Source organism: Mus musculus, chromosome 3 (assembly GCF_000001635.26).
Source record: "Mus musculus strain C57BL/6J chromosome 3, GRCm38.p6 C57BL/6J".
In the NCBI taxonomy this organism is placed as follows: Eukaryota; Metazoa; Chordata; class Mammalia; order Rodentia; family Muridae; genus Mus; species Mus musculus.
Genome location: NC_000069.6, coordinates 146,148,402 through 146,162,954, shown reverse-complemented (window position 1 = coordinate 146,162,954; position 14,553 = coordinate 146,148,402). Strand labels below are relative to the sequence as shown.

General features: G+C 46.6%; 1 protein-coding gene across 8 annotated transcripts in view; it reads right to left on the bottom strand.

Annotated features, from left to right (window-relative positions):
• The window catches only part of Mcoln2 (mucolipin 2), a 45,719-nt gene extending 32,560 nt beyond the window's left edge, over positions 1–13,159 (bottom strand). For 2 of the 8 annotated variants that reach the window (XR_003954374.1, XR_003954375.1), the window contains exon 1: positions 12,949–13,159. Coding sequence is in view for 3 of the 8 variants with exons in the window: in XM_011240209.3 (XP_011238511.1) it covers positions 12,949–13,025 (77 nt within the window). In the remaining 5 variants the exon portion in view is untranslated. Of the gene's footprint in view, positions 1–12,634; positions 12,782–12,948 lie in introns of those variants that run through there. The other 6 variants (XR_003954373.1, XM_011240209.3, XM_006501969.4 and 3 more) reach the window with 6 other exon arrangements.
• Positions 13,160–14,553: the final 1,394 nt, after the last annotated feature.

Genomic DNA, 14,553 nt, shown 5'->3' with positions numbered 1-14,553 from the left:
TTGTCAAAGAAAAAATATTTGCTTTGACGATATAAACGGTTTGAGGAAATTAGAACAGCAGCTCTCTGCTCATGCCCAGCCAGATTTTGATCAACTTGCTTGTCAACTCCAGACTCCTGGTGGACACATGATTCCCTAAGGCCAGAGACAACCAATGAGATGTGGCCAAATAACTGAGACCATAACTGTTGAGACACATGGTTTCCTTTTTTAATGCAGTATCCAAAATGAGTACAAAGCATTCAAGGAGTAAAGAAATTATTAATGCTCCTATTTTATATTGCCTAAAACCTAAAAAGAAGAATTTTAATAATAATATAACATACAACATGCATAGCACAAACTGATCTGAACTATACATACAGCATAACAGAATAATGTACAGATTGAACAGTGGTGTAATCAGCGTGCTCACAATGGGGCTAGTGTGATAAATGGTTACTGTTGGGACAAAGTCAACAAAGATCAGAGATCATAGATGAGAAGCATGGGCTGTGGTGTTCCTGGAGGGAATCTCACCCTCAAAGGGGGAGGAGCCTCCAGGGGCAGGACTCACCACCACAGGGGGAGGAGCTTCCAGGGACTGGACTCACCACCACAGTGGGAGGAGCCTCCAGAGGCGGGACTCACCACCACAGGGCAAGGAGCTTCCCGCTGGAGCTAGTCCAGAAAGTCAGAGGATCCAGAAAAAAAAGTCACCAACATGCCTTCTTCCAACCCTCTCAGAAGCTATCCGTCTCAAGCTTGGGTCTTGGAGTCTTATATCCTTTAAACGAGTACGTACTCTGCACAGGAAAATTGTTCAAGTAACAGATTCCTTCGGATGCTTTTGGGACTGGGGGTTATTCTTGTAAATCTCCTTATAGAGTCTATTTAAACAGCATCCTGTCTATCTTATAATCTGTGTTATCTGCCTTGATTAACAACTTTAGAAGAAGCTCAGAAAGGTATGATGGTGTGGGACATAAACATCGTGGTGTCCGTGGAAGCTGGAGGACACCTTAACGAAGCCAGCTCTCTCCTCCACCTTTATGTGGGATTGAGCCAGGCCTCCACAGCAACTGCCATTACCTACTAAGCCGTCTTGCGGGTCCTGGTTTTCTGCTTCTAATTTGATAAGTTTGCTATTATTTAATTTTTTTTCTTCTAAGATTCTAGGTTAGCTAGAATCCTCCTGCCAAAAATGAAGAGAGGAGGAGGAAGAAGGAAGACAGGAAGGGAAGAGGAGAAAGAAAAATGAATGGAAAAAAAAGATGAGGGAAAGAGGTTGAGAAAACACTCCCCACGTGAAATCAATGTTACTTGCTACTCGAAGGTGGATAGGGAAATGCCTGTGAAGACCTGGCAGACCATCTAACAGCAGAGAGCTCCTGGGGCAGTCTTGCCGGATGTCTAGAGTAATGCACTGCCACTCAAACACTCTGGGACTTTGGGGGTGCTTTAATGAAAGGGGACCAAGAAACTATGGCTCAGGACTTCCCAAAGCACTTCTGTCTGTGGAAGTAGGCTGATAAACCACTGCTAAGACTACCCTGCAGACCAGACTGACTCCATATCCTATTTCCAAAGTAAAGAGGAAATGGAAAAGCCAGCCCATCCCCAGATGTGGGAAGCCACATGTGCTGTTGCTGGCCACCATGCATAAGTTTGGGCAAACAACCAATGTGTACATATGCAGTAAAGTTTTTTGCCAAGATACTGCCTGGCCCGGGCATGATAATGAGGTTCTGTGAGGTACTGAGAGAATAACCAATCAGTTGTGAGACATGCAAATGAGGTATGTTAATGAGGTTCTGTGAGGTACTGAGAGAGAATAACCAATCAGATGTGAGACATGCAAATGAGGTATGTTAATGAGGTTCTGTGAGGTACTGAGAGAGAATAACCAATCAGATGAGGAACATGCAAATGAGGTAGAATGCATAACCAATCCGGATGTGAGACACGCCTCTCCTAGGCCTATATAAGTAGCACCAGTTCTGGGCTTGGGGTCTCTTCGCCTCTGCAATCAAGCTCTCCCAATAAACATGTGCAGAAGGATCCTGTTGCAGCGTTGTTCTTGCTGGCCAGTCGGACCCAAGACCCAGACATGCTAGTGGTAAACCAGACAGTGGGTCTCAGACTTGGGTGACTAGGGTACTTCAAAGAGTGGGGTTGCTTGAGTCTGGAGGTTTCAAACTAGAGCTGCCCTTTGTGTCCTGGGATACAGAGATGAGCCTCCAGGAACTTGGGGCAATCTAACGTGTAACTTGTAAGCTATGACCAGCATCTCTTTAAACATACCCAGACCAGTGGTAATCAAGTAACGAAAGAGCTTAGAATGCAGCAGAAACAGCGTGCATCACATCAGAATAGGACATCTTGGAAAAGAGCCTTGTTGAGGCTGGAGGGCCGGCTCAGTGGTTAAGAGCACTGACTGCTCCTCCTGAGGATACAAGTTCAATTCCAAGCATCCATATGGTGCTAACGACTGCCTGTCTTCAGCCCTTAGGGGATCACATCCAATGTCCTCTCCTAGCCTCTGCAGGCACTCACTACACACATATGGTGCACAGAATTACTTGAGGGTCAAACGCCCATACACATAAAAAAAAATAAAACGAAAAGAAAAACAAAGTAGCCTTGCTTGCCATACAACATGAGTAAAATACCTATAAGATAAACTTGAATAAACCAAATAACTTTTTAAAATGAGAAATCAGCGACCAAATGAGTCTCATTTCACAAGATAAATTTGTGTGTTGTGACTCATATCTAAATCTCAGCATTCCACAAGCTGAGATAAGAGGATTTGAAGGACTTCTAGGCCAACCTGAGCTACATAGTGAGTCTCAGGCCAGTCCGAGCTTTATCTCAAGAAAGAATTTACATATGTGTTTGCCTTGAGCCTACTACAGGCAGCCCCTTAGTTGGACTTCATGACTAAATGAGCACTTACTCTGTGGGCTGGTGCTTGGGACAGGACAAGGGGCTGAGTAGGGTCCTTGAAGGTCACATACTTAAGCTCCATCAGGAAAGACTTGTGAACGCATCGTAATTAAGCAGGTGAGCAAGAGCTGAACCCCAGTATACCCATGATTCCAGGCACAAAAGTCCTGACTTCAAGGTGAGGAGTGTAGAAAGCAAGGAGAACCCCATCTTGGTCATAATATGTAGGCCGATGCTACAAGGGCACCTGACTGGGAAGGTGGAAGGACGGAGTTACAATAACTATCATCTTCCCAGAACCTGAGAATATCTTCATAAAGGAGCTTTAGAGCCCCAGGAAGATGCCTGTATGAGTGATACCTTTAGTCAACCAACATCACTTTAGCTCTGTAGTGGTTTGAATATGCTTGAACCATAGGAAGTGGCACTATTAGGAGGTGTGGCCATGTTGGAGGAAGTGAGTCACAGTGGCAGTGGGGTGGAGAGGTAGGCTTTGAGGTCTCCTAGTGTTCAATCTCTGCCTAGTGCAGAAGAGAGTCCCCTCCTGGCTGCCTTAGGATCAAAGTGTAGAAGCCTTGGCTCCTCCAGCACCATGTCTGCCTGCATGCTGCCTTGCTTTCTGACACGATGATAATGGATTGAATCTCTGAAACTGAAAGCCAGCCCCAGTGAAATGTTTGCCTTTATAAGAGTTGCCATGGTCATGGTGTCTCTTCACAGCAATGAAACTTGGACTAAGACAAGTGCTAAGTGATCCATCCTTATATTTCATAATAAGCTTTTCATTTAATAAATGTGAAAAGAGGTTCTGGATCCTTAGAATCCTGACATATGGAGAAGCCTTCATACACACACACACACACACACACACACACACCCCAGAAAGACAGAGAGAGAAAAAGACAGAGAGAGACAGAGAGATTGTGTAAGAAAGTCTGAATCCAAGCTTATTTTTGCATAAAGAGCAGTCAAAATACGAAGCATTTGGTCAAGTGAACATCTGGAGAGCCGATTTCTGCTGGAGACATTTTTGTGCCTTTTAGAGTTCAGGCCACTGAAGATGTGGAGGACAGAAGTACAATTAAGACTTATCAGGAAGCCGGGTGTGGTGGCACACGCCTTTAATCCCAGCACTTGGGAGGCAGAGGCAGGCGGATTTCTGAGTTCAAGGCCAGCCTGGTCTACAAAGTGAGTTCCAGGACAGCCAGGGATACACAGAGAAACCCTGAAACCCTGTCTCAAAAAAAAAAACAAAAAAAACTTGTCAGAGGCTCATGCACTGTAGTTCAGCAGGTGCAAGGGACATCCAGCAATGTCTGCTCCTTTCCTTCGCATCCTTAGCTACTCAGTGTTCAAGAAAGGTAGCTGGTATTTCCATTATCCCAGGACCCTTTAGTAAGGAGCTAGGGAGCTATAGCTCAGTTAGTAAAGTGTCTGCCTTATAAGCAGGAACTGAATCTGATTTCCCAGAATCTACAGGAAAATGCCACCTGTGGTTTGCACACTGTAGTCTCATTTACAGGGAAGTAGAGCAGAAGCATCTACAAGACACAGGACTCTCTCTCTCTCTCTCTCTCTCTCTCTCTCTCTCTCTCTCTCTCTCCCTCTCTCTCTCTCATATATATATATATATACAGAGAGAGATATCTATACAGAGAGAGAGGGAGAGAGAGAGAGAGAGAGAGAGAGACTCACCTCAGGCAAAGCCACAAAAAAAGACAGGAAAAGCAACAAGGTTTTTGAAGAACCAAGATAATAAAAAGAAGCCAAGCCCGAAAGTGAAACTCACCAAGATTGGTCTGAACTACAGTAAACTTCCAGACTGGTTGCTTAACAAATCCAGATGTTACAATGTTTCTAATACTGGGAAGGATTAGTGGGAAGAAAGACACGTTTAACTCTCGGAAAAAGCTCCCCCTCCCGAAGCCATGCAAGCTACAGATACAGGAAAGCATCAGTGAGGTAAGACCAGTTGATTGGATGATGAAACTACAGAAGAAAATGTTAGTTGACATAATAAATGTTCAAGATCCAATAGCTTTTTGAAACAAATTTCATGCAAATTTAAAAGTAATATCTAAAAAAATATTTGGAGAAAAATAAAGGTCATTTGGGTTCAAAAGTATCTATCACACAGGAAACGTTTAAATGTATACATTATTGAAATTTTTCTGAAAGTTCATCTTCCCAGTTTGTAGTTTTCTTGATATCCAGTTAGTATTTCTTAAACTGATGGCCTATATAGAATAAACTGATGGCCTATAGCATGATCAGGGACAGAGGGCAGAAGTTCATTGTCTTCATTGGAAAATACATGAAAGCTGGACAAAGTACCGAATGCATGAATCCAGGAGACTTCATGCTCTTGTGTAATCAAAAGGAGAAGAAAAGAAACCACAGGTCACATGATATAGAACAACCCAGGAGAGAACCCTCAGCCTACCTGTGAGGAGTTCATTGAGGTGGGAAAACTCACTCTAAATGTGGGGTGTCACTGCTCCCCAGGCTCAGGGCCCAGGCGGAACAAAATGGAGACCGTGAGCTGAGCACCAGGATTCGTCTCTGTTTCCTCACTGCGACACCATGAGGCTGGCTTCCTCACATTCCTGCTGCCTTGACTTCCCCGCCATGATGCACTGTAACCTCAACCATGGGCCAAAACAAAACCTCCTTTCCTGACGTTGCTGTGCCAGCCACCATAAAGTAGACCCCACACAACTGGTCCCAGCTCTCTTGCTCCATGAAACTCGGAGTGAATGCCCTGCAGATCCCCCTGCACTGTGTTGGTGGCTAAGCAGCAGCAGGTGGCACAGTCCTTCCCTCAACTTCTGGACCATTTCAGTTTTTGGCTTCCTTCCCATGACACCAGGCTACCTCAGTCTCCTTGCTGTTCCTCTTCTATCTGACTTGTAAATGGCAGGGCATGCATGTAGTGGCTCTTCTGTTACCTCTCCTTTACTCTAGAGAGCTTCTCTGATCCTGTGCCCTTCAACACTCTGCACTTAGTGGGGCTTCCCTCCCTCCCCCTGACTCCTTCCTCTTCTCCTCTCACTTCTCTCTTTCCCTTGCTTCTTCCCCCACCTCTCCCTCCCTCCCCTAACTCTCTCCTCCCCCCCCCCACCTCTCCCCCGCCCCCTTAGCTTCCATCACCCTGTCATTTTGGAAATTCCACCCATGTGTCTAGAAGAACCTGCCCGTATTCCTCCACCTGCCTCTGGCCTCCTCAGTGCAGCCACCTGTGACACTCATCCTGGCAGTTCTGTGGTTCCTTGCTGGCTCCATTGGAGAGCCAGCCTAGGCCCTGGACATGGCCTAATTGGAGGTATGAAGCAGGAGCCAGGGTGTCAGTTAGAGGTGATACCGCTGAGAAGCATCACTCTGGGAACAGTCTGGCAAGTCTCCCCTCAGCTTAGCTCTGCTCCTACTGCAGCCTCCCTGCTCCAAGCCATTCTCTCTCACCCGATGAAAGGGGTGGCTTCCCAGGGTCCTACATCTCAGCTAAAGGGAAGCACTTCAGAGGACTCAGTCACCTTTAAAGTGATGACACGCATTTCGTTTACTTTCCAGCTGCAAACCCCTCCTGGACTTTCTCCTCGGCTCAGAACTAGCACGGACCTCCTACCACTTCCTGGCCTTGCTCACAAGACTCCAGCTCACTTCTCCCCACGCCCCACTCTGCTTCCTCACTACAGAGTCACTCTGGCCCTGGAACATTCCCCCAAGCCTGGGGGTTTACACTTGCTATATCTGAGCTCTTTGCATATCTGGGTCCTTCTTGCCCTTCCCTGGCTCACATGCCACCTTTTTGAGACTGGCCTTTGGGTTTTTTCCTTGCAGGACTGGGTTCTGGACCTTGAACCTTAAACACGGTAAGCAAGAGCTCTCCCTCTAGGCTGTAATCGAAACTGTCTTTTTACTTTTTATTCCTACATAGGGTCTCACTATGTAGCCCACACTAGCCTTAAACTTACCCTGTTACCAGGCAGGTCTCCAAGTAGAGCTCCTCCTGTCTCAGCCTCCCTAATGGCCAAGATTACAGCTAGAGTGGCTTTGCTACTTGTGCTCAGTGCATGTGGCCTTTCTGGTTTTTATTATATGCCTTTAACCTCCTCGGACTCAATATCACAACTAGTTTTCCTATGAGAGCTTCTTCAAGCCCCACTCCACTGTATCTGACAACACACATCAGACTACCCGACACACAGTAGGTATTCACTGACTATCACTTGGAAGAAATGAAATGAATCAATGCATGAGGCAACCACTCTGGCTATATAAACTTTTCCTCAGTTGGTGTCCTTGAAAATCAAATCACAGCAACAGTAGTGCTAGTGACGTAACACTAGAAAGTCGAAAAGTTAAATGAACCGAGCAGGATAATAAAGTCATGCTTAGATTATGATTAGAAGGTTCTAGGTAGTTAGGTGCCTGACTTGCTGGTAGGAGTGCTTCTTTATTCTATTCATTGGGTCCTGCTTTTTTTTTTAATGGAATCAACTTAATAAATTATTACCACTGTGGCTTGTTCTTTGGGCCAAAGAATCCTTCCAGAAATGAAATACAAAAATAGAGAAAAAATTAAGTGCATTAAAAATATAAAATCAGTAGATGAGCCATCTAGATAGATAGATGATTCATATATTTAGTGTCATATATATATATATATATATATATATATATATATATATATGACACTAAATATACAGAATGACACTATAGAGAGAAATGGTTCATATATATATATACATATATATATAATGATACTATATATATAGAATGACTATATACATACATACACACATATATACACACACATATATATATTCCCAGAATTTCACAAAAGTCAGGCAGGTATGAGAAGCATCGGTAATCCCAGCTCTCTGGAAGCAGAAGTAGGGGATCAGGGGCAAGCTGGATAACCAGACGCACGAAATAGAACTGGTTTTAATTTGTAATTAAAAATTAATTTAATGAGAGACTCTGCCTCAATAAGTAAAAATTATAGAGCAGCTCAGGAAGACACCTGATGTTCACAGCAGGATTATACACACATGTGCACACACACACACACACACACACACTCCCACACACATGCAGACACTAACACACACAAGCAGAGTCAAAAGGCAGGCTCAGAGAAGGTCTGCACGAGGTACTGGGTTACTAATAGCCCAAACTATTAATAAGAAAAAGACAGCTCAGACTGCAGACTGGAGAGATGGCTCAGCTATTAAAAGCTAGGCTCACAAGCAAAACTATGAGAAAAAGACAGCTCAATACAGCTACAGGCAAAGAGTCTGAAAAGCAAATGGACATTAGCTGCTAACATCCTGTACAGTCAGGTTGTCAGAAATCCAACCTAGCCCTTGTTTATCAAAGACAGGGGACGCTCGATTGGGAGAAATGTGAGAATTAAAACTCTATCTGTCCATTATCTATGAGCATTTGTATGATCAAGGAACCAATTATCACAAGTTAAAATAAAGGCATCTGATGTATATCAGGGAACGAGGCACTGCCTTGCCCAGATTTCATGTGTACTGGGTGAGAGGACAGACCTAGGGAAGGTAAGTCTGAAAGGGCAAAGCAGGGTTCCCACAGCAGTGGCCACGTGGGCCCGGATGAGTGTCAGACAGCCAGTCCAGCACATGAAGACTTTGGCTGCCTCCTGAGAACTCCCACCAATTTTTCACTCCATTTCTTACTATGATCTAATTTCCTTGTGAAATTAGATTAGACATGGATTCCTAGTCTTCTAAGAGAAGTTAACTGTGGTTCTCTGGGTCCCTTCTCAGTATATTTCTGAAAAAGACAAACCACGTGGTCACTCCGATCCCAGGAAGAGCCCTGGAAAAAGACTGAAGGGCTTCTCGGTAGGTACCCTTAGTGCTCTCGCAAAAGATGAGCACGAAGAATTTTCAGGAATTTCCCTGAAGACAGCTGTGTCACTGACTTCCTATGAAGCCATCCCTGCCCTCCCTGTTGCCTAAGACTGCCGGGAATCAGAAGTAGAGCCACATGTGTCCAAAGTGCTTATTCTCAGCAAGCCACACTGGTCCCCTGGGGCCCACAGGAAGCGGGGGGGGGGGGGGGGGTTGCCTCTTGTCAGCGCTACAGGCTCTGAAAGCTGAGCAGCCTCGAGTGCTGGCTGCAGTGATGGTGTGCCCTGACTGACTGTCCTTCTCTTTCCTAAATTTTCAACGGGTAGCTGATTCCAGTGTCCAGCAGACAGCTCTCTTGCAAGATTAGTTACAAGTGTCAAGATGCCTAGTTCACCTTAATTAGCAACAAGCCGTCACAATATTGTGTTCCAGAGTCTCTTGGTGGGCCACAGGCAAATCTCTAGCAAATCTCTCTAGCTGTAATAGACAATATAATTTCCTTTTAAATGTCCATCATTTAAACAACAGGTCTTCAAGAATTAGGACATCAACGACAATGTTCTAGAACTTTTGGCCTGATAAATTACTACCTGGCAGAAATCAAATTTTAGCTGAAATCATAAATCTGTAGTTCAAAGAAAGAATAAATAAAAGCAACTTTTTTGTTTGTTTGTTTCTTTTTCGAGACAGGGTTTCTCTGTGTAGCCCTGGCTGTCCTGGAACTCACTCTGTAGACCAGGCTGGCCTCGAACTCAGAAATCTGCCTGCTTCTGCCTCACAAGTGCTAGGATTAAAGGCGTGCGCCACCACTGCCCAGCAACTTTTGAAAGAGAGGTGAAGCCAGCCATCTGAGAGGAGAGGAATTAGACCCCCCCACCCCCTGTGTCTACAATGCAGGCTCTCCTCTAGGAGCATAAAGAGCAGGGATGAGACTCAAACCAGAACAGAGGTTCTGCAGCAGAATGGTCCAAAGAGACCTCGCAAAGAGGGGAAATGCAAATAACTGCAGAAGCAAATGACACTCATTAACACGTGCTCCATGCTGAACAGAGTGCTCCATGCTGAACAGAGTGCTCCATGCTGTGTTGTGCTTTTGTTAGTGTCTGAGACAGTAACAGTGGTTCTGAGGTTAGAAGTGCTTGCTTGCTGTTGTTCTACAGGCCCTGGGGATGGGGTCTGGCAGCCCCTTCAGACAGCTCACAACCACATGGTACTCTAGCTCCAAGGGTAAGAAGCCCCGATCTGGCATCTATGGGCACTTACACACACAGCATACACACACACACACACACACACACACACACTTACACACAAAATAAAAATAAATAATAATTAAAAGAAAAAACTTTTGGAAACAAAGTTCTTTTTCTCCATATGGGGCACACAGGGCTTTCCCACTTCAGAGGTGATATTCAGACGTTAAACGCCAAGCCCCAGCTGAAGAGAACGGCTCACCTTAGTTCTTAGGGCCAAATTGGTTTTCTTTGGCGACTGTTTTTATTCACAAACGATAACCACAAGAAGCCACCTGGTTGTTGGTGGTGATTTTTTTTTTCCACTAGGCTTCAAAAACAGTCTTAATTTGTGTTTCGTGTCATCGACAGGGGAGCCACTGAGCAGAGAGCTTGGCTCTAAATCTATTCATCCCTGACTTCGGTTTTTGTTCAAAATGTGTCCCAAGTCTTCTGGCTTTGTTGGCAGACTTCAGCACTGCTACATTTTTTTTTAAACATCCTCCTTAAGAGAAGAGAATGTGAAAGTCCCCATTTAGGGGGTTACATAAGAGGTGCCTGTTTTTAGACAGATCCTGGCCATAGAACCTGGCGTAGGAAAGGTTTGCTGAACGAGAAAGGTGTCTCAGGGGAAAGGTTCAAGCATTGAATGTCTCCTGAGATTTATGTGTCCTGGAAGATGAGCAAAAATCCTAGCAGAATTCATACTCTACTTGGGAAACCCATCAAACCTCCCCAGGTGTGTGCTGTTGGCTGACAGTATCAAGAACAACGTGAGCAGCTGTTGATAGTGCAAACTTGGTGCTCATTTCCAGAGAGAGCTGCGTCCTTGGCCCCTTGTACATAAAATATCAGAATTTGCACCCATGGGCATTTCCCCCACCTCTGCATCACCTCTCTTCCGTCCACACTTTACAACGCCACAGTCCTCTCTTCCCACCAGTACTGGACAGCCGTGCACCTGCCTATGGTATATGTCACATCTACAAGCCTCCAAAAGCCATTTCCGTGCACGTGCAAGTCTGTGTCATTTAGCAATGCACACTCTAGATGACACAGAACACATTAAAAAATCATTTAAGCCCCAAATGAAAAACAAAAGTCAAATAAAAATAACTCTTAAGGTTATGTATCTCGCCTACCATGAATACAGCCTTCTCCAAGCCAAAAGACAGCGGGCACATAAACCAGAGTTGTCTGCTCCTTAGTGTTTAGGACGTACATTCAGGGAAAAACAGAAGAGTAGGTGCCATGTGGCCTATTTTAAAAAGCCTTCTCTAATTTCAGAGACATAGTTTGCACGTTTCATGACAGCAGGCATTTTGATGGGTCGTTCACAACTGGTCACCGTTCTCAAAGTTGCTCCAATGTTTTCTTTTCGTGGATGCGCGTGTATTCGTGTACGTGCACATGCATGCACACGTGTTGTGCATGTGGGGACAACTGTGGGTGTCATCTTCAGGAACAACACAGACCTCCTGTGAGACAGTGTCTCTCACTGGCCTGGAGCTCTGAAATTAGGGCTGACTGGCTGGCTAGTGAACTTTGGGGGGGGGGGGTCCTCCTGTCTCCTGCCTGTTGTGCACTGGGATTACAGGTCCCAAGTACTGTCACCTGGCTCCAACAGTGTTCTTTGAGTTTGCAAGAAAACACCTCTGGCCGGGCGCCTTTAATCCCAGCACTTGGGAGGCAGAGACAGGGGGATTTCTGAGTTCGAGGCCAGCCTGGTCTACAGAGTGAGTTCCAGGACAGCCAGGGCTACACAGAGAAACCCTGTCTCGAAAAAAACAAAAACAAAAGAAAAGAACACACCTCTGTAGCCCCACCAACATGGTTTTATAGTTCAAAACCGGTCTTTTGAAGGTCTGAGAAGTCTATGCCACCCTTGCAGAAAAGCATCCATTCAGGTAGCCATCATAGACTAACTTCCCTATGGCTCAGTTTCCTTGCTGGCTTCAAGAACATCCTGCTAGGAAGGAGAGGCCGCTCCCTGCTCCCTTAGAAAACTTTAACAGCCCGCCACTATTTGTTTTAAGAGCAGCAAGCAGGAGCCAAAGGCCACTTTGTCCTCACCTCCCCGGCTCAATTGCGCTGCTGCAGACATTCAAACTCAGGAGAGGCCGCTTGGCAGAGCCACCTGGCTTCACTGAACGCCTTTTCATAGAGCTGGGGAAACCAGGGTTGACCACACCGCAACCCTCCCACCTAAGAAAAAGTCGGTTTGTTCCGGAAGGCAAACAATCAGCCTCATTTTTAACCGAGTGCAAGCAGTTAGCATTAGTTTGCCCGGGGTAGCAAGAACTCTAAGGTAGAGCAAACCAGGATCTTTTCAGAGTCCTGTCACCAGGAAAGAAACACACACACACACACACACACACACACACACATACACACCAAAAAACAAAAGTCATAAAACATCTGATCCCTCTCTGTCTCTCCGGGTCTCTTGCCTGGGAAAACCGTCAGTTTCAGGGCCAGCCATCCTCCTTCAGAACTTTCCAGGGCTCCCGGGACTGAAGGAGCTAGACCCATTCCCCGCCCAGAGGTTCAGTGGCCCCCAAATGAAAGCCTTAGGGGACCAAAGCCTCTTACCCTTCCAGTCAGCGCTCTGATCTCAGCCCCGGGACTTTGCGGAAAAGCGGCTGTGTGCACCCTGGTCGCTACGCGTGGCCCTGTCCTCCCGCCACGCCCCCCGCGTCCCCACCCTCGGCCGCTGACTTCCTTCAGCGCTGGGCGACCCAGGGCGCTGTCACGAAGGACTTTTGCTACGTAGCGGAGAGCCCGGACGCGAGGCAGAATGGGGTCCACGTGTGAGCTCAGGGACACCTTCTCGGCGGGAGATATTCCAGGAGGGGACGCTGGAATCCAGACGACCACCAGACATGGTCCACTGGGGGAGTACCCACCTGTGGTGGGGACCCCAAGTCAGGTCCGGGACGCGGTTCCACGCAGGCAGGTCCAGCGTCTCCTCGTCTCCGGGCATGACGTGACCCCAAATTCCCTCAGTCCCCACGGTCCCCACACCCGGCTCCGCCTACGGGTGTCTGCGAGATGCAGGTGGAGTGGACGCCCTTATAAAGGGAAGTCGTCCGGAAAGCCTGCTATGAGGCCGCCCGTCGTCCACCCCGCCCCCCTGGCCGTCCTGACCTCCTCCCTCCCGCCCCATTCCCCACCCCACCACCCCACCCCCGCCCCCAGACCTCTGACTCCTTCAAAAGTTCATTGCATTTCTTTTGAGCTCACCATGTGGCCCACACTGGCAACCAGAGCAATCCTCCGGCCTCAGCCTCCTGAGTACTAAGATTACAACAAGCACGTGCTACCAACGCTGGGATTTTGGACAAGTAAAGTGTTGGTACTGAGTTCTACCGGATGCTCCTCCCTCTTGGAATCAATAAGTTCGTGGGGATGGGTTTCTTCACTAAGGAGTCTTTATTCTGATAACTCCCTAACAAGTAGTTAGGATGACAGGGCAAGCATGTGGAAAGCAAGACCCCAGCCTCAGCCACCAAGTCAGCTTTCTGCAGCCAGTCTGCTTGACCCCTGAGTAGCCCAGAGTAGCCCACCCCAGCGGCCTCTATGCCCTTCCCCCTTGTTGCCTGAAAGCAGGGGCTTCAAGACAATTGGTTTCTATGAACCTGGCTACAGTACCCAACCTGAAGCTAGCAGGGCCTTTTGGACAGAACCGGCTCAGAGGCTCCTGTCGTCACCATGCAGTGGAGCTAACTAAACCCCTAAGTTTCCAGGCTATGTGCGTTAGGAAGTGTTCGAAAGGTCCCCATGTTTAGCTAGGGCAAAGGACAGTTTGTAGAGGATTATGTAGAAAGAGCTGGACAGAGCCTTTTGGACCCTTTGTGTAAGGTTTTTGTTTTTTGTTTTGTTTTGTTTTTTGCTTTTTGAGACAACCTCATATAACTGAGACTGGCCTCCAACTTGCTATGAAGCTGACGCTGGCCTTGAACCTGGTCCTCCTGTCTGCACCTCACAAGGGCTGTTGGTGTTGAGGAATATTCTGCCCCACCCCCACCCTTCCAAATCTACTCTGTTTTAAAAAGTCACTTTCCAAAAACTACTGGGTAAAAATGCTTGAGTTTTGTTTGTTTTTGTTTTTCCAAATTTCTTTTAGGAAATACGCTTACTGGGTATGGAAAGTCTGAGAAAGTCTGTCTGAAAAGTCACAGTGCCCACCGTACCTTCATGCTCAGGATTCTGTACACTGCCCCCTCCCCCCAGTGTAGCCAGTCCTGGGTTTGACCCCAGAATCATGGGGTGGACAGAGAGAATCCATTCCAGCAAGTCCTCTGGTCTCTGCAAGTCATGAGTGATACCTATGTGTGGGGTACACACACACACACACACACACACACACACACACACACACACGAGAGAGAGAGAGAGAGAGAGAGAGAGAGAGAGAGAGAGAGAGAGAGTGTATGTGTTCACAGACATTTGTTACTACTCCCAAGTCACATAAACAGCCACTAGCAGACGAACTCTTTCTATTTAGGTCT